General features: G+C 31.7%; 1 protein-coding gene and 1 long non-coding RNA gene across 2 annotated transcripts; both read right to left on the bottom strand.

Moving 5' to 3' along the window:
* Positions 1-484: 484 nt before the first annotated feature.
* SDG38 (SET domain protein 38) lies at positions 485-2,427 on the bottom strand. The gene is made up of 7 exons (XM_079054510.1): positions 1,888-2,427; positions 1,588-1,643; positions 1,356-1,482; positions 1,192-1,261; positions 905-1,087; positions 754-825; positions 485-669 (listed from the first exon to the last, which is right to left on the bottom strand). Exons 1-7 carry the CDS (start codon positions 2,248-2,250, stop codon positions 551-553), a joined length of 990 nt encoding a protein of 329 aa, XP_078910636.1. The 5' UTR covers positions 2,251-2,427; the 3' UTR covers positions 485-550.
* A 5,212-nt stretch (positions 2,428-7,639) lies between these two features.
* On the bottom strand, positions 7,640-10,037 carry LOC145121029 (uncharacterized). The gene is made up of 3 exons (XR_013714471.1): positions 9,905-10,037; positions 8,161-9,336; positions 7,640-7,763 (listed from the first exon to the last, which is right to left on the bottom strand). It is a non-coding gene; the product is annotated as an uncharacterized LOC145121029 (long non-coding RNA).
* Positions 10,038-18,395: the final 8,358 nt, after the last annotated feature.

Genomic DNA, 18,395 nt, shown 5'->3' with positions numbered 1-18,395 from the left:
GGACACGATAAGCTTCCACAAGTCTGGCCACCCATTTCTGCCAAACCAGTTCCAGGTCCACGGTCCATCCATTTCTGCCAAATCGGTTCCAGTATGGTCCAAACGTTCACCCCTTGATTGATGAATCGAGTGGATCCCACCACTCCAGCTCAAAAAGAAGAGAAGACTGGTATTTCAAGAAAAGAATTCCTCGAGCTCAAAAGCTCCATTGATCAAATTCTAACACCCAATGACAAGCACTCAGCCACCGCAGACTCCTGCTCTGGCTAATATAGTTTCTTTTTTTTTAAAGAAAAGTAAAAACTATTTGAGATTGCTCGTTAATAAGCTCATGAGACTTTCTTTATGTGCTTTTTCATTTCCCATGAGACACTTCAACTAAAACCTAGTTTTTCGGTTAGACTACAAATAGTATCTCAAGAAGATGAAAGTGCCTAAGTTGATCATCACTTATCAACACAAGTTACTTATTGTGAAAGTAATGGGCGAGAGTAATATTTTCTTTAACACTTATTAATCATGTAATCCAACTTAAAATTTATTGACATTATCAATCATTTAACAAACAACGAGGGCAACGACACTCAAATCCAAACCCATTGGACAAAATATTTTGTCGAGCATCACGATCCATACTTGCATCAATGTAACATATCCGCAACTCTTCACCTGCCACATCATCAAACAACTTCTTAATAACATAACAGACATCAGACAATCTTATACTGTGTTTGACATGTATTGGACTCTGACCTGCTTCAATGTCTCTCAAAGCTTTCAATCGTGCATCCACATTTTCCACCCAAACTATGTGCGTATTAGGATCTATATCATAGAAAATCAAGAAACTATATCAAATACTAATTTTCATTTTATAATAATTTTGTGTATATCAAGGTCTTACCACAGTCATGATTATAAAAAGATGGAAGAATATAAACAGCATTGCCAACAGCAGCTTCTGATTCTACTGATAAAGCTGCTGATGCAAGTAGATCTTCATAAGAACAGCCTCCAGCTAATTCAATACGAAAAGCATTGATACGAATTCTTGCAAGTACCCCAGAATACCATTCGATAGTTAAAACTGTTGATAATATATAGTCAATTAGTCAAGGTTAATTCAAAACATACAGTTTAAGATAATAAGTTAACTGAAAATCAGCATTTAGATAAAGATTGTGAAGTTACATTTTAGCTGTTTGCTTGTCATGCCTGAAGCTTCTAGTGCACTTGTCAACAAACCAAGCTCCTCTTCCATCTGGGAAATGTTATTAAAAGAATGTGTGAGAAAATATGGTTAATTAGTTGACATTTTATAAAAATAACAAGGCTTTATGTCTTGTTTTATGTACCTGTGAGATCATTTGAGGAGACAAAAGGGCAGGTTGAAGTATGTCTAGAGAATTTACAGAAGCTATTCCGGATATAATCATGCAGGCTAATCGTTTGGCAAGAAATGGGTATTTTAAAGCCCGGATTCTTTAAGAGAGAATAATCAAAATTCAAAGAGAAATCATCATCTGATAAATGAAGATATGAAATTAAAAACAGGCTAAGGCTATCGGAATATGGGAAGATCCTTACCGACAATGAGCAACAAATGCTGACCAATCAGCTTCCTTTTCAACTTCATAGAAGCCCTAAATGAAATAAGCATGAGTGAATGAGAGTTTGTAGGATTGCAATAAGCATTGGTGAATTTGAAAATTAGCAACTACTTTTGACATCGAGAGTGAATGTGCAGTTATTTAGGGGATAATGTGGCAACAAAATGATCGATTAAGGTTTGTATGTTACGATCATGTACCATTTTCTTGACCTCAGTGGAGCATTTCTCTCAGAGACAAAGTCTCAAACAGGTTGTGGGCATGTATATATATATACCTTTGCTTGTTCCCTGCATTCTTCACTGCAAAACAACACTTTCTGCGCCTCAAAATCGGAACCTTTTGGAGTGTTTTTGAGACAAAAGTAACATACTCTGTCAATTGAGGAGAGAGATGGGTGAGAAATCATGGGTCTGGCTGTATGGATGAGTTCGCCGGATTCTATATTCCGCGTAGCAAAAACACCACGGCCAGCTGATTCAGTGAGTAGAACCTGGATCGGTGGCGGTGATGGTTGACTGGGCTTCGAGCCATGGCGGTTGTCGGTGGTGCTGGTGGTGGAGAAGTAGGAGGTCAAAAGTTGCTTGCTTTTTGGAGGACATCGCTGTGCAAAGCGTCTGGAACGAAGTAACGGTAGCATTTTGTTAGGGACAGGAAAATACCCAGAATCGAACTGAGATCAGATCGTTCGGTAGAGCCCCAACCCAATGTGTCTCAACTCTGAAACCAAAAATAGTCATACGACATACTCGAATGGATGATTGAAACAGAACAAGTATGGATTTTGTTTGGAATCAATTCGTTTCAAATCAAACCGTATGCATACAGGATAGAGAGATCTGGATTGACTTATGGACAAGCCCGGCAGCTGTTGTACAGGCCCAAAAATTTGTAAAGGCCGAAATTAATCCACATTAATGTAGTTTTCTTTTAGGTTTTATTAAGGTAACTGTTTTTAGTTTTATTAATGTAATTTTTTTTATTTAATTTGTTGAAAATAGTTTTAATTATATAAAAATTTTGTATTAATAAAATATAAAATTAAAATGATATTTGTGACATGGAGTGGTGACCAATTAAAAGGGATAGTGAGTAGTTAATGAAAAGTGATAGGAAGTAGTATTGCCATGGAGATGATACAACACTTTTGAAGTGATGGTGTGGTTACCACTCCCAATAGCGTTAAAGCATGGTTTTTATCTTGGTTTCATAAATACTCTATGGATTGATTAAGAGCTAAAAAATCAATGAATCAGCTAATAAAATAACAACAAAAAAATAATTAGCATGTATCTTAAAATAGTAAACAAAACTACAGATGAGTCAAATTGTATTTGGTTTCGTTGCATGACTCAATATCTCATATGGGATTTCGTCAAACGGACTGCGGTTTCGTGGTCCACCTACGGTTTCATGATCCATTACCCAATATATTACACCTTAAAAAAATTTCTAGCTCCTCTCTCTCTCTCTCTCTCTCTCTCTCTCTCTCTCTCTTGTGAAATAGACGTTCTACAAAACAATGTTTTAAGTTATCTAATATACCATTTTTATCGCATGTAGCAGCACCAACTATGAGAAATCCACATATGATGTGTGAACAATGACAGTTGTGTACCATAGTCAGTAGCTAGATATGGATAAGGGGGCATGACATACATATGGTGAGCTACAACAATGGTTAAAGAGCCTAACATAGCTAGGGTAAGAGATAATTGAGCATGCCATGACGTTGTTAGTATCTCATATAGGCCTTTATGGCCCTGGCCCATAAATGGACCTTTATGAGCTTCTAAAATATCTTTTAGACCATGACCAATGCCCCAGTTGGTCCTATACATGTGACCCGCTATTAGAAAAAGAATTGCAATAGCTAAATGATTGTGTGCCGTATCAGTTATACATTGAAATTTATAAGTAATGTGTATGAAATTTTCCCAACTATTGAAAAAACTGAACAACGAAACCACATATGGCAGGGCCATCTGCGATGATACAAGTCTTTAATGCACATAATGTACATCCGCGACTTGTATATTCGCACTGAAAGGAAACCACATACGACTTGAGAGAAAACCTAGACAACTTGAGAGGAAAGCGTAGATGGCTATGTCATCTGCAATTTCATGTTTTTTGAAAATTGGCAAGGTGAATTTTTTTTATAGATAACACGAGATCAAGATGACCATTCCAAAGACAAGTTTACGAAATCGTAGGTGTGTTTGCCTCATCTATGTTTCGTTGGCTATTTTTAGATAAATCCTAATTTTTGGCTATTTTTTACTAAGTTTATTAAGAAATTATGTTATATTTAAAAAAAATCTCCAGATTTAAATACATTAATGCTCCAAATTACACTTTCAGCCTCCATGTTTTACAATCTACCCACATTCCAATTTTTTTTACTAAATCAGGATCTAAAAGTTATATAATTAGCCCTCAATTTTTATAAATTTTCATTTGTCCCTTTTTCATTAATTTAATTCTTTTTAGTCCCTCGAAGTTATTTGCTTACATATAAACAAATTTTTTATTTAGGACCCATTTTACTCTTGGCACAGTGCCATCAAAATCAACAGACTAATCAGGAATAGGGATGCTCCGGTCTGTGAGGAGAAGAGAAGAAAACGCTGAGGATGGATGTGTTGATTCAAGGTAGGCGGTATGGATGTCGTGCATTCTGCTTGTCTATTCATCGAAAGATTTCTGAAGTTGTTTTGATATATAAATTTTTAAACTTTATTTACACAATCCCTTCATAATAAGATATTCCACTACAAATCATTTATATTTCACTAGAGCTTAGAAATATTCAAATTTATCGAACGCGTCCTTCATTTTCATCTTTCCAAACTCCTTTCCAAGATTAAAGGCTTAGCAACAAACCATTTTAGAACAGCTTTTGCACAGAGTAGGCGTTGTATAACATATAAGAACCAAATTCACAACAAAAACCGACATATAAATATTTTCTAACTCCTTCGTCGTATGATTTTTTTTCAAACTCATTGTTTTCATTAGAGGGTTTTAGAAACCAGTAACAGAAAACCAAAGTTTATACCGGAGGTAGCACAAAAGTTGATCCCAAATTAATCAATGTTCTATTTTTCAAAATCAATGTTTGTTTCTATAAAATGTACCTAAGTTAGTTTTTTCTATAATATAGTTTTTTTTTTTTTTTTTTTGTGAATATCCTATGTAGTAATCTAAGCTAGTATCTTTTTCAACATATATATATCACATGACTATCAAGTCGTAACCTTTGATTTGTATTTATTTATCTTTAGATTTAACTTGTTAGGTACAAAAGAACGCAACAAAATGGAAAATTAGAGATGAACAAAGTCATTTGTTTGACTTTTTTGTAAGTTATCAAAGTTGTGTATATGCTCTCACAACATGAGGAGTTGATGATAATCTTCCTCACGGTTAATGATGAACACAAATATGGATGATTAAAGATATGACTTATGATGTTGCTTGGACGTATATGTGACGATTCTTTTATGATTATTCATTTTTAGTTGTCGACAGTATGATATGGGTCATCTTCCTTTCTGTTTAGATTATAGACATTCATATATATATTTCTCTTACGCATTTATTTTTTTGAAGTGTTCAATTTATTTATATTTTTAATGAGATTATTATAAAAATATTGGTCTTTTAATTTGTTTATGTTGATGTGATGAATATTATTTTTAATTTTTTTTAATATCTATTTATTACGATGTAAATTTTTTTTTTTCTAAGTGTATAATGCTGTAAAAAATTGTAGCATGTGTATTTTAATCAATCATGACAAAATGGAAATAAAATAATCAATAATGAAAATAGAATGGAAACAATCAATTTCATTACTACAAATTCAATTAGGTTGTCATTGTATTTCACCATGACAATAGAATGGAAATGAACCATTTCATTGCCCTGTGCATCCTATTACTACAAATTCAGTTACATTGGCATTCCATTTCACCGTAAACAGACTTTTACTGTTGTTTAATAGTAATACACCAAAATTGTTTTTGGGTTTCTATTCCAATCATACTTCAAATCCTCCAGCTCTTAGTCTTAATAATACACATCAAGTTTGATGTTATACCATTCATTCTAAGAAAAATGACTTAAAAAGATAACGAAGTTTCAAAAATGTACAAAAAAGATCATTGTTTTTTTTAGTACACAAAATACCATTTTACCGGCTATTGTAGGTTACCCGGTTTCCAAATGTTCAAAAAATACCATTATTGTTTTTTTAGTACAAAAAATATCATTAATGTTACTATTTGTACACAGAATACCAACGAAGTACACATATGTTCAACTAAAACATTGTGGTAACCAGGTACTTCAAGTAAATGGGAAAATGACTTAAAAGTGTAACGACGTTTCCAAAATGTTTAAAAAATATCACACTTTCTGTTAACTGTGTTGTTGTCGGATTATGTAGAACACAATTATCGGAGATCATGAACCGTCATATCAGTTCGCAACAATTGTGCAAACCTAAAACATATATACGTTATATAGATGCACATATTATACATCAAGGTTAGTCGTTCATTAGTGTTGCGGCACAAGAGAGACACAAATGAGAAACGAGTGTGACGTTATCTCATGAGAATTCCTAAATATGGATTTAGATACAAACTGATCGAGTGATAAGATGAAAGATAGTACACAACTGGTGTGAACTGGTACGACGGTGACTACTGACTAATCTCCGATGACTGTGTTCTATATAATCCGGAAACAACGAAGTTAACAAAATGTGCTATGAAAAAACAACAATGATTTTTTTTTTGAACATTTTGGAAATTTCAATGGTATTTTTTATACTAAAAAATAATGGTATTTTTTGAACAATTTTGAAACTTTGTTACCTTTTTAAGACATTTTTCCGTTACCTGCAGTAGCAGGTTACCCATAAGACTTTATTTGAACACATGTGTACTTCATTGGTATTTTGTGCATAAAAAATATACTTTAATGGTATTTTGTGTACTAAAAAAAACAATGGTCTTTTTTATATATTTTTGAAACTTCGTTACCATTTTAAGTCATTTTCCCGTCATTCTATATAACAAACCCCAAACTTGGTTCTATATATAATTTGAAATTAAAAAAAAAACGTGTCAAATTTACATTATATTTAAATATTTTTTGTATTAAGGTCGAAGAGCACCTGAAGTTGTTGAGACTTTAGCTATTATCATTTTTCATTATATGGACTAAAAGTTTGGTTTTTGCCTTTGCACTTGCACCCTTTATATAACAAAAGTACAAAACTCCCTTATCTCTACCAAAATTACAACCAGACTCTTCTCCTAATGCTCTTTTTTTTCTAAGTGGCCTCCACAATGTCCCTTCATTTAAAGTATCATTTTCGTAGTTGGGTTTTCTAAAATTCTTTCATTAGAATAAAATATTTGACTTACATGGATTAGATCGATCACAATTTTTTTTGTCAAATGGCTAAATAAAAATTAAATAAATAAAATAGCAAATACTTTCATCTATTTGTGTATTATAACATCTTATTTCCAGTTCTTTTTATTACAACGTTTTACTTTCAATTATTATCTTAATAAAACATTGTACTTTAAAAAGCTTATCCAATTATCGAATTATATGTTCAATTTTTTTTTCTTATCAATACATTATGTAATGTCTCAAAAAATCTAATCAATTATAACAACGGAAATTGTTTTATATTTTTTTGACATAGCTACATATTTACACATTCAACTTGTTTAAACTGTACACATTTGGTCACTGTGTTTTTTTTTTCTGTTCATATTTTGATTTGTAAACATTTGGTAAGATTTTTTTTTTCTCACTTCAAGATACATGGTATGCTTGTTTATCCACATATTTGATCCCCTAATTCACTTTGAATCAAATTTTCTTGCTTTTTTGTACAAGAGTTTGGAAATTATGTTGGTGACAGATTAGCAAAACTTAAAAGAAACAATATAATGTCATAGCACATAAAATCCAAACCAAGTGTAGCCATAAAGGTTAACCAAAAAAAACAAAAACAAAAAAAAAGATCATAGTTGAAATTAACAGAATCATAAAATGTGATTGACTACGGAGTTAACATCTTTGACCTGTGAGAATTTGCTGAACTGATGCATTGTTGAAATCCTGGCAACAAATACAAATAGAAATCATATCAAATTCAAGTGTAATTACAAGGCAAAAACAACTTGATACATGTTCAAAATGTCAAGAAAGGTAATCAGAAAAACATTAAGGATAGCATACAAGAAATTAGACAAATTTACACAAATAGTCCTTGTGGTTGGCAGAAAATGCCACTACAAGTCTGTTTGAAAAAAAAATTAACATGGTTGGTCCTTTTCAGGTTTAAAAGGCAGACGATGGGTGGCAGAAAAGGACCCATTGTCTGCATTTTAAACCTGAAAATGACCAATAATGTTAAAAACTTCTCAAAAGGACTTGCAGTGGTATTTTCTACCAACCACAAGGACCATTTGTGTAATTTTGTCAAAGAACTATATACTTTTAGTTTATGAATTACCTGACTATATAAAACTTGGCGATGATGAATGAGGCACACGACGATCGTTAGATCCAATTTGAATGTCAAGCTCTTTCACATTAAAATCTTTCAGATCATAACTACAAACAGCTCCATCCCAATTAGAAAGCCTTATGCATGTCAAATATCTCATACTCATCTTCCAGAGACAGAATCTGGAAAATATTTAAAATATTCTCCAAAGTACCAATAATCCGGGATACTTATACGCAGCTTCTCCCACTTCATCATCTCAAAATCTTTAAGAATCCACATGTCAGTTTGAAAATCGTTAAACATCCACACGTCAGTTTTTTTAGAGGAAAATTGATGAATAAGAGTGAGAAAACCACCCATCTCAAACACAGTGTAGTTGACATTACTAGATTCAGGTATAGGAAGACTCATTCGTACCATTTTCTCTTTCACCATATCCATGGAAACCAGATACCACCTATCACCATGAAAATCCCAGATCCTCCAATGGAAATACCTCGCTTGAACCGAAACAGGGTCACCCCAATAAGGACGCCTTTGGTACATATAAGTAGGGATCCATTCATCCATGTAAGAAGGAACCTCAATCTTTTTCCAATTTGATGATATTCGGGAGAGAATGTTTCTTCTCAAGACAAGAATATGGCATTGAAGAGGTGGGCCCATGAACACATGAAGTACCTTGTATACTCCCTTGAATCCATCGAAGGAAAGAGCCATTCCACAGTTATTGTCGTCTCCTTCAACACAAGATGTACAATGTGGAAGAAATGATCCTTCGTTTGTGATTACATTGAAAACATACTAGTGTTTTTCCAAATCCGTTACTAGAAGATACTCGTTACACCATGTTATGATGTGGCCTCCTATAGGAATTTCAAGATTTTGCACTTTTACTTGTAGCCCTTGTTGTTCTTCTGTTATGTCCACGTGGCGCACTGTTGAATCATAAGCTGTTTGGAGGATGAAAGAAGCATGGTCTAGCAAGATCTTATTAGTGACTATATTGAACCAACGTTTGCAGACATGCTTAGCTTTATAACGAAGGAAAGCTTCGGGAAGCTTTTTAAGGATTTGTAAAAGGATGTCGTCTGAAAGGAAGGCAAACCAGTTAACTTTCTTTTCCTTTCTTGTCATCTCTTTGGTCGTTTCTGTCTCCATCTCCATCTCCATTGCCTTCTGTTTCAAACAGGAAGCAACATAAGGAAGAAACATTTTTATGTATGTATGCATAGGGAACTGTATGAGCTTTGTGTCTACTTCAGTTGTTTGCAAATGAATGCTCAATAACTTACTTCAAGCAATTAAATATATGTTTTTGCTTTGGATCAACGTAAGTAAGAATGCAGAGTTTAGGTATAAACAAGATTGTAACCTAATTGTTCATATAAAATGGATTGAAAAACAATAGTTACACCTTTAATTGGTTGAAAAGAGACAGAGTATGCATGAGGCAAAAATGTTCATCTTCTTACAACATAGATTCTAAAACGAGTTCAACTGTTGTAAATTAGCACTTATATCACATCTAGAATCTGTAATTACTTAACTACTAGAACTGTAATCCATCGATCGGACTGTCATTAAGACACGGCGCTCATGTAATGCTAGATACGAAACGAAATCGAAGAATGTAAAATTACGATTCGATAAACAGGCATTTGCGCATAAATGCAAGCACGTACGGAGGACACATTTCACATATAGAACGACAGAAAATAATGAAACATGAAGGTGAAGTGAAAACCTGTAGGGCGCTGGTTGTCGATGATAATCGGAATTAGGTTTTCCGGTGAATAATCCGCAGAAAATGACGGTTTCTTAAGGCTCAATCGATCCAAATCTCATATGCCTCCCAGTAAACCCGGAGAGGTCGGTTTTTTCTTTTTCCCAAAATTTAGGAAGAAACGGATTTGGATTTATAATCATATTAAATAAGTATAAAAAGAATTTCAAAATAATAAAAAAAATTGTTTATTAACTTATAACTTACTAGGTTATAACCCGTGGAAACCACGGTTACAAAATAAAATAAATTTTGATAATTAAAAATCGTAATTATTAATCAGTTATTTTTAAAAAATTATTAAATAACAGAGTTATGTGATTGACCATGATAAAAAATTATTATGTAACAGAGTTATATGATTGACGAGGATAACCATAACAACAGTGGTCAAAACTATGACAAGAATGTCATTGAGAACTTCATTAAGGAAAAGTAAGAAGAAAAAAGATGGACTGTTAAAGATAGAATACCCAATTCGCCCTTACAGGTTTCAAGAAAACAAAGCCCTACACAATTTCAGAAACCTTCTGAAAGATGTACCTCATCAAACAAAAAGAAATCTCAGACATGTTTCACAAAGACCAACATGCCCGCTACAAAAATTAGTCTCCCCGTGCCTCCGAAAGCATTTGAACCCGTATGTTAAATTTCTTAGGACTTGTTTAAATGGATTTTTGTGTGATAATGGTAATTTGTTTTTAACTTTTTATGATCCCAACTTATAAACAGATAGTTGAAAATATTTGGGAAACATATTGAAGTAAAGAAAGATCAGCCAGATGAAACGTTATACATGAGAGTTGGATAACTGTGGGGATGCTTGTTCCTGAACAAAATCTTAAGGCATCGTGCTTTTAATAAATAAATTACATGATTAGGTAAATTTTCATGAGGATTGTTGTTAGCCTTCATGATTGAGACTAATTCAGCCACCTGAGCATCTATTTGTGAGCATAAAAAGTTCTGCTTGTGCAGAGGACGAAGAGGACCAGAGCAAATAAAACCTCAATTGAAAGATTCATGCGATTTACACAGAAGGATATTATGGTCCATTTACTGATTTACTTTAGTGTTATAATTTTAATATGTAAAAAGGAATATTAAATAATAAAAACTATTTAAAAAATAGATATGGGAAAATGTGATATTTTAAAACATTAAGAATGACAAATATGATATTCAAAGTTTAGGTTGGGAAATATGATAATTTAGCCGTTTAGTAAAGGTTTGGCAATAAAAAAACAAAATTACTATATGATAATATGAAGATGTTACAATACGAAGTAAGATGTCACACACACATTACTGCAATAGGAAGAGTAAAAGAAGGATACTATAAATTTTTAATTAAAAAATGATTATAGGCAATAAGTTAATGTTTGGTTTGCAAAATCTGACCCATGCAACAACAACACACAATGATGAAATAGGAAAAGTAAATGAAGGGTATTATAAAAATAGTTAGTGTTCGGTTTGTTTGATTCATAATTCATGATTCTATGGAACAAATTCTAGTTTGTTTGTTTGTTTTGCAAAAAGAAAATTAAAATATAAAACTTTTTTATAACATCACCATCTCAAGGATTCTGTCAAAATGTAATTTTGATCCACAAAGAGTTAGATGAGAACAAATTGCAGGTACCATAAAAGTAGTAGAAAATATTGAGATCAATAAAAACAAAAGAAAATGTCACGTCGACAAGTTCTTGCTTTTAATTCAGAATGTTTTTCTGGACAACTGTTGTCATAGTAAATCCAAAACACATCAGATGAGCCAACATTTTTTATGGTCATTCTAAAATTATATAAAAAAAAGTTAGTATCAAATTGTCACACCCCGCTAAAGCGGAAACACAGGGCGTGGCAGTACAAAAGGTTTCATCGCAAAAGTTAAAAGACAACACCAACCATAGTATTAAAAATCATTACAAATTCACAATGGGTTTGAACAACTTTTAAAAGAAATTACAATGTAAATTGAAATACAACACATGCGAATGCTCCTAAAAGTGAAGTGTCCCTAAGTGCCACTTACTCGATGATTCCTGAAAAAGCATGTAAAACGAGCGTCAACTATAAAAATAGTTGGTGAGTACTCACAGATACACAAAATAATACTGGTTCCATGAATTGAAATCAAAGTTTTGATAAAAGTTTCCAATAATAAAAGTATATTGTTAAAATGAGTAAATAAGTTTGTAAAAACAAAGTTCTTTGTCATCATGAGAGATAAGGTATGTTGCCCAAATAAGATGCAACATTCATATTCTCATGGAAGATAAAGTTCGTTACTCAAACGAGTAAACAAGTTTCATTGCTAAAATGAGCAATCAATTTCGTTGCTACAAGGAGCAAACAATTTCTTTGCTAAAACATGTATATAAGTTTTCAGTAATAAGAGTTCGTTGTTGTAATGAGAAACAAAGTTCATTGCTATAATTAATAAACAAGTTTATTGCTATAATAAGTAACGAGTTTGCATGTGTATGAGCAAACAATGAGTCTCAACCAAACCTATGACTGAAGCCCTATCAAGATCTATGCTTATCGTTCCATAGATGAATATGGTATCATGCACTCCAGCAATAGGGCGAGTGAGGAGTTGTCAGTTCCTAACAGCGCTATCCATAATGACCATTGGCTCAAAGAGTTACTGGTTAGAGATAAGGGAAGGGCCTTAGTACGATAAGTTCTCATGTTCCATGTTGCATAGACATACATAGAGAGACATAGCAATAAATTAGCAATCATGTTTGATACAAATCAATTTAAATACAACATTCAAATAATAGTTTTTCGGGACATGCTTTTCCACCCCAAAACATTAAAACTGAAAATAGGGGAGTGCGTGAATACTCACAATGCATTGAGATGATGCAAATGGTGCCTTGATCTACGCTCCACTCGTACCACTATCGTTTTTCCTACAACGACATTACACACTAATGAGTCCCTAATTGAAATCTAATACTAGTATACTTACTACTACAATATAATTATGCCAATAATGTGTCAAAGTTTAATATTGATAGGTTACAAACATTTTTCTGTGAAAATTAAATTTCAAAGAATCAATTGTTATATAACAATTTAAGTGGAAAATTCCCATTATTGAAATGTTAATATTTAACATTTTAAGAGGTATTCCAATGATTAAATATTCAAAAACTAAATCAATTTAGTTCTAAACTTTCCTAAACTTTGCATTTCAGTTTTAATTGAAGTCAAAGACCTTAAGATAAATTTTCTTGACTTTTTGATTTGTCTAATTATTTTTCACCATTTAATTCCTTGAATAATCATAAAATCATGGAAAAATAGTAAAAAGTTAATAAAAATTACCAAACTTCAGATTTTGGTTCTAACTACATTAAAAGACTTCCAGATAAATTTTCATGGTTTATAGATATGTATAACCAATTTTCTTATAATTAATTCTCTAAATAGATAAAAATTCATGAAAAATAGCAATCAGTTAAGAAAATTCCCCAAACTTCTTATATTACTGCCATTACACATACTTAAGCTGGGAAAAATATAAAAATGGATTTATAAATTGTTTAACCCAATTTTTATGATTTTTGTGCATTTATTCTAATAAAAATGGAGATAAATAGAAAACAGTTTCCAAAATTGTCCAAAATTTTTGTAACACTGTTATTACATATATAGAAGCTGTGAAAAATATAAAAGATATTTTTCAATTAGTGTTGCTATTTTTCCTTGTTTAATCTTCTTAAATAATCATTAATTGAATAATAATTATTAAACAGTTAAAGTAAATTACCAAAAATTTTGTACACTTCATTTACAGAGTAAATAATCTGGGAAAAATACCAAATGTGGTTTTTATATACTGAAATCCGATTTTGTGTATTTAAGTGTATTTAATCTTAGAAAATAGGAGAAAAATAGTATACAGAAGAGAAAAATCATCAAAATTTTTATGTAGCCTCCTAATGTACTACAAGGTCTTCTGGTAAATTTTCATGAATTTTGGATGAGCATAACTATTTGTTCTATTTTTAGGCCATTATAAATACAAAAATCGGGGAAAAATAGGAATGCATTATGAAAAATTCTGAAAATACTTTTCTGAGTCTTATACCTCTGGTAGCAACTGCGAAAATTGTTATATATCATTTTAAGATTCTCTAAAGTGCTTTTATGATTTTTTGGAGCCAAACAAAAAGAAAATTCAAAACCATATTAAACAGTAACAAAAACCGATGAAATTTAATTTGGGGTCATTTCTTAGCATAGGGGTCATCCAAGAATTTACCTAGGATTTATAGACATCAGAAAGTATTTTATATGATTTATTGCCCTATTTTATTTCAACAATTATAATAATTCGAGAAAAATGAATTATTTTCTGAAAATTTGTTGAACATCTCATTTTGTTGATGGAAATCTGGGAAAAATCGGATTTGGTCAGAAAAGGAGTTTTAGATATTTATTTGGAAATAAATCCTTCATGAACATATTTAAAAGCTTTTAACAACATACTTTGATGATCTAGCATCTAAGCTTGAAGATCATCACATGCATGTTTGTTTGAAGACCATTCATGAGTTTGAAATGTTCAAAAATCGTTTTTGAAAGAAAACTTAGAGTGCATGTGGTGATTTTCCACCAAAACTTGTAGAAAAGTGCATTTTCATGATCTTGACTTAGGTTTAGGTCCTTGGATTTCACAATTTACAACATGCATGTTGTTTTTGGGTGAAATCCTACCACCATCATCATCAAAACTGAAGTGAATGAACATGCACACATATTTTCTAAGAGAAAGGTGTAGAAGAAGAAGGAAATGCAAAAAAACCTTGAAAACATGGAGGAAAATGAAAGGAAATCGTGTTCTACCTTAATGAACACCACTAGATGATGAAGATTTTGAGCATCATGAGTGTTCTTGGACTTGTTTGCTGTAAAATTTCGTGGTTCATAGAGGGAGGAAGAGAGAAAATATGTGTGAGAGTGTGTGAGAGAGAAATGAGAGAGAATGAGGGAAGATGGAGTGTGAGAGAGAAGAAGAATGATTTTGTGTTGGGAAGAGGAGAGATATGGGGAGGGAGATCCGAATTTTCAATGAGGAGAGAGACTCCCCACCTCTTCCATTTACTTTATATAAATTTGCCTCAATTTTTATAAATTTTCCCATTTTTTTATAAAGTGTGAATTAAGTCATGATTTGTTTTATTAAATTATTGATTTAACTTGTTAATTAGGAATAAATGTTGATAGTTTAAAATTTATTTTCCTTGAATTCATTTTCATAATTTTGATTATTATAAGATAATATTAGAAGCTTCATAATTATTTTATAGAATTTTTAAGGTTAAAGTTTATAAATGTGAGTTTTTAGGGCATTTAGGGTTTTTAGGGTCTTGAGCTTTAATAAATATTTGGATATCAAGATACATTGAATTATTTGAGATTTCAATTTATGTTAGAGTTTCATAACTCTTTTCTAGTTAAAAATAATGTTTGTAATTTATTTTTATCGATTTATTGGCATTCTATGTAGTGGTTTCGAGATTCAAGCGAAATTGAGGAATCAAGTATACTAGTCCTAGTTTTCAACTCTAACTTAAGTTCCAACGAGACTAGGACCTCATTTCTACCACTAGGTCAAGTGCATGATGTGTGTATATGATTCATGAAAAGGTTTTCGAGTCAAAGAATGACCCGAATATGGATAGTCTCTACAGTTAAGTAGTTATAGAATTCACATATCAATGTGAAATCTATACACACTATCCATTGATTCTAATTGTTTCCAAGTTTCTAGTAGGTTATAACTTAGCTTCTAGTTACTAAGTCTAGTATGTGTAGTGCCTATATGTGCAACTAAGTTTAGTCAAATCTAAAACCGACTCGAATTTTTGACGACTGTCACAGTCTCCCCCGGTTGAAAGAATTTCGTCCCGAAATTAAATTCGTGACATATTCTATTAGAACTCAGCCGAATACAATTGTATCGTTCGGGAGGTGGTGACTTGAAGTGTTCTTTGATTATTTTGGGTTTATTTCCTCAAAGGAAGAGCCCAATTCTTTTGCTATAGTCAAGTTAGTGTTTCCTTAATTCGAGTTCTTTCGTCTAGATTATGGAAAATTTGGGTCGTGGAATCATGATCCAACCATAGCGACCTATTCGAAAAAGATCATCTAGTTAGATATTATCTGAATTAAGAGAGCGGTAGAAGTTTTGCTGAAGCACCAACTGCACTGAGCGTTAAATCCGCATTGATGCTTAAGTCGCATTCTAAATTAGCACTAAGTGTAAATTCGCCGCCTAGTAAAGAAGAGATTAGGAACAATTTGTTCACTTCCGGGTTAGCTATTACCTCTGGAAAAGATATATTTCGAAATAAGAAGGGGTAGCACAAATGAAAGGGAAGCGATCGAGGGTAAGTTCCTAAAAATACGTACTAAGGGTAGGCAACAAAGTTTTGGTACATCTCAAATGTAAAGGCTATTTAAGTGTCGTCCACAAAATAAATTACGAAATGATTGAGGATCTCCGAGGCTATAATTACTACTACGGTTACTCTTACAATAATAGAAATATATTCGAAGAGTATATATAATTAGAGAGTCATTGTTTCTAATGAAGGCGGTGAAAGTTTATGATAAATTAAATCACATTGTGTAGATAGCATTTTAAGTGCTTAGAAGTGATAAAAATCTCACTGTTATCAAAATGTGTGTTTATAAATGATAATTAATCTCACTATTATCAAAATGTGTAATAATTCCAAGATAATGAAGATACATGTGTGGCGATCCAACAAAGTAGTGAAATAATATAAAGATTAATTAAGGTTAAAGGTTTAAGACGTCATTAAAGGAATTTGTATAGAAATATTTGTATTAAACTTTTGAGAAATTGTCCAATTGTCAAAGTCAGGACAAATTCAAGTTTACGAGGAGTCAGAATACTTCTGAAAACAAGTTTGAGAGTTTAGGAACTCACTGAAAATTGCAAAGTAAAATACTATTTTAAGAAAGGTGTAAAAATATCGATCATTGAAAATAGTGCATTCATAGTCTAGTGTTTCTATAAAAACAATCATTTAGAGAATAGATAATCGTAAAATACAAAACTTTTGATGTATTTAAAGAAAAGAAGAACATAAGGAAACATATCCTTCACATATAATTTTCGAATATAGAAAAATGATAAGCATAAGAGTATTCATCTTGTGTATTAATTATAAGGAAAAATACAATGAAAATTGCATTTTATATCAAGTTTCCGAACTTAGAACGAAAGAGCAAATGTAAATAAAGATAACTTGTTTATAGTAGATTTCAAAATAAAAACAAGATATATATATGATAAAAGGCGTAATTGAATATATCCAAGTTGACTAAATCAAAGGTATGCCTCATGACTATACACGTATTAATCGCTCAAAACGAAAGGGTAGACTTCTAGTCTTTATGTATACGAACATGATACCAGGAGAAGCAAAATAGACAGAAACAAAGTTAGACGATGTATTATGTTAATATTATGGCGTGCGAGATCTAAAATCAGAATGAGAGCGAGAAATCAAGTTCGGGGGGAAAGAAAAAGGAAGATAGCGGCGACAATGATTGCTATTGTTAAAATTATAAGAACAATACCTATAGGTAGATTTAAAACCAGGTTGAGATATATTTCAAACTTCAATATTTGATGTATATTGATGATTAAATAGACATGTGGGGGTTCTAAAGTGTTTGCTAAGGATTGCTAAAAATTCATAAGTTACATATTAAGTTAAACTCCATTTGTGAAAAAGAAGAAGCCCTACAAATGGCAATTGAAAATCTGACAATTTTGACTTTTTTTTTACTGGGGTCCAACAATGGTTAAAACGGATAAGGTAAATACTTAACATATTTAAAAGAATAATTACTTTTTTTATTTGAAAGTGCCTCACTGGAAATTTAAAAGTTAACACTAAGTTTTCAATTCTTTAAATTTTAGAAACTTTACAAATTATAAAACTAATTTGAAATAAAATAAAAAAAATGAGGTATGTTGGAAATGTAGGAATTAGAGATTTCTTATAAGCATGTTTAAATTAGAAAGTTGTAAAAATACCGTGTTGGGTTTCAAGAAAACACATTTAAGTAAAGTACAATGCCTAAATGAGAAGGTAGTCAAAAGTCTTAAAACAAAAGTGGTTTGAAGATCCGATGAAGCTTTTACACATAATATGAACTTTAACGTCATATGTTTAAGTTTTATAGCATAAAGTTTAAACACTTTTATAAAAGAAAATGTTTCTAAGTTTTTCGAAAACGTGCCAAAATGGTAAGCAAGGTTTAAAATGGTGTATATGCCCTTAAAAGCACATCTATCCATTGAAATGGATTGAAATGAAATTGAAATAGCAATGTTAAAACAAATATTGGTTAAATTGAGTTTTGAAGAAAAGTGTTAAATTAAAGC

Source organism: Lactuca virosa, chromosome 6 (genome assembly GCF_052849685.1).
Source record: "Lactuca virosa cultivar CGN04683 chromosome 6, Lactuca_virosa_CGN04683_v6, whole genome shotgun sequence".
NCBI lineage: Eukaryota > Viridiplantae > Streptophyta > Magnoliopsida > Asterales > Asteraceae > Lactuca > Lactuca virosa.
The sequence above is the reverse complement of the archived record's forward strand: the minus strand, read 5'-3'. Positions and strand labels throughout refer to the sequence as shown.

What these genes read in the sequence shown, in the direction of transcription:
- SDG38 (XM_079054510.1), bottom strand. Translation starts at nt 2,250, where the DNA reads ATGCTACCGTTACTTCGTTCCAGACGCTTTGCACAGCGATGTCCTCCA. An exon ending in AATGCAGGGAACAAGCAAAG is followed by an intron (nt 1,644 to 1,887) that starts GTATATATATAT and finishes TATTTCATTTAG; the next exon opens with GGCTTCTATGAAGTTGAAAA. An exon ending in GACAAGCAAACAGCTAAAAT is followed by an intron (nt 1,088 to 1,191) that starts GTAACTTCACAA and finishes TATTATCAACAG; the next exon opens with TTTTAACTATCGAATGGTAT.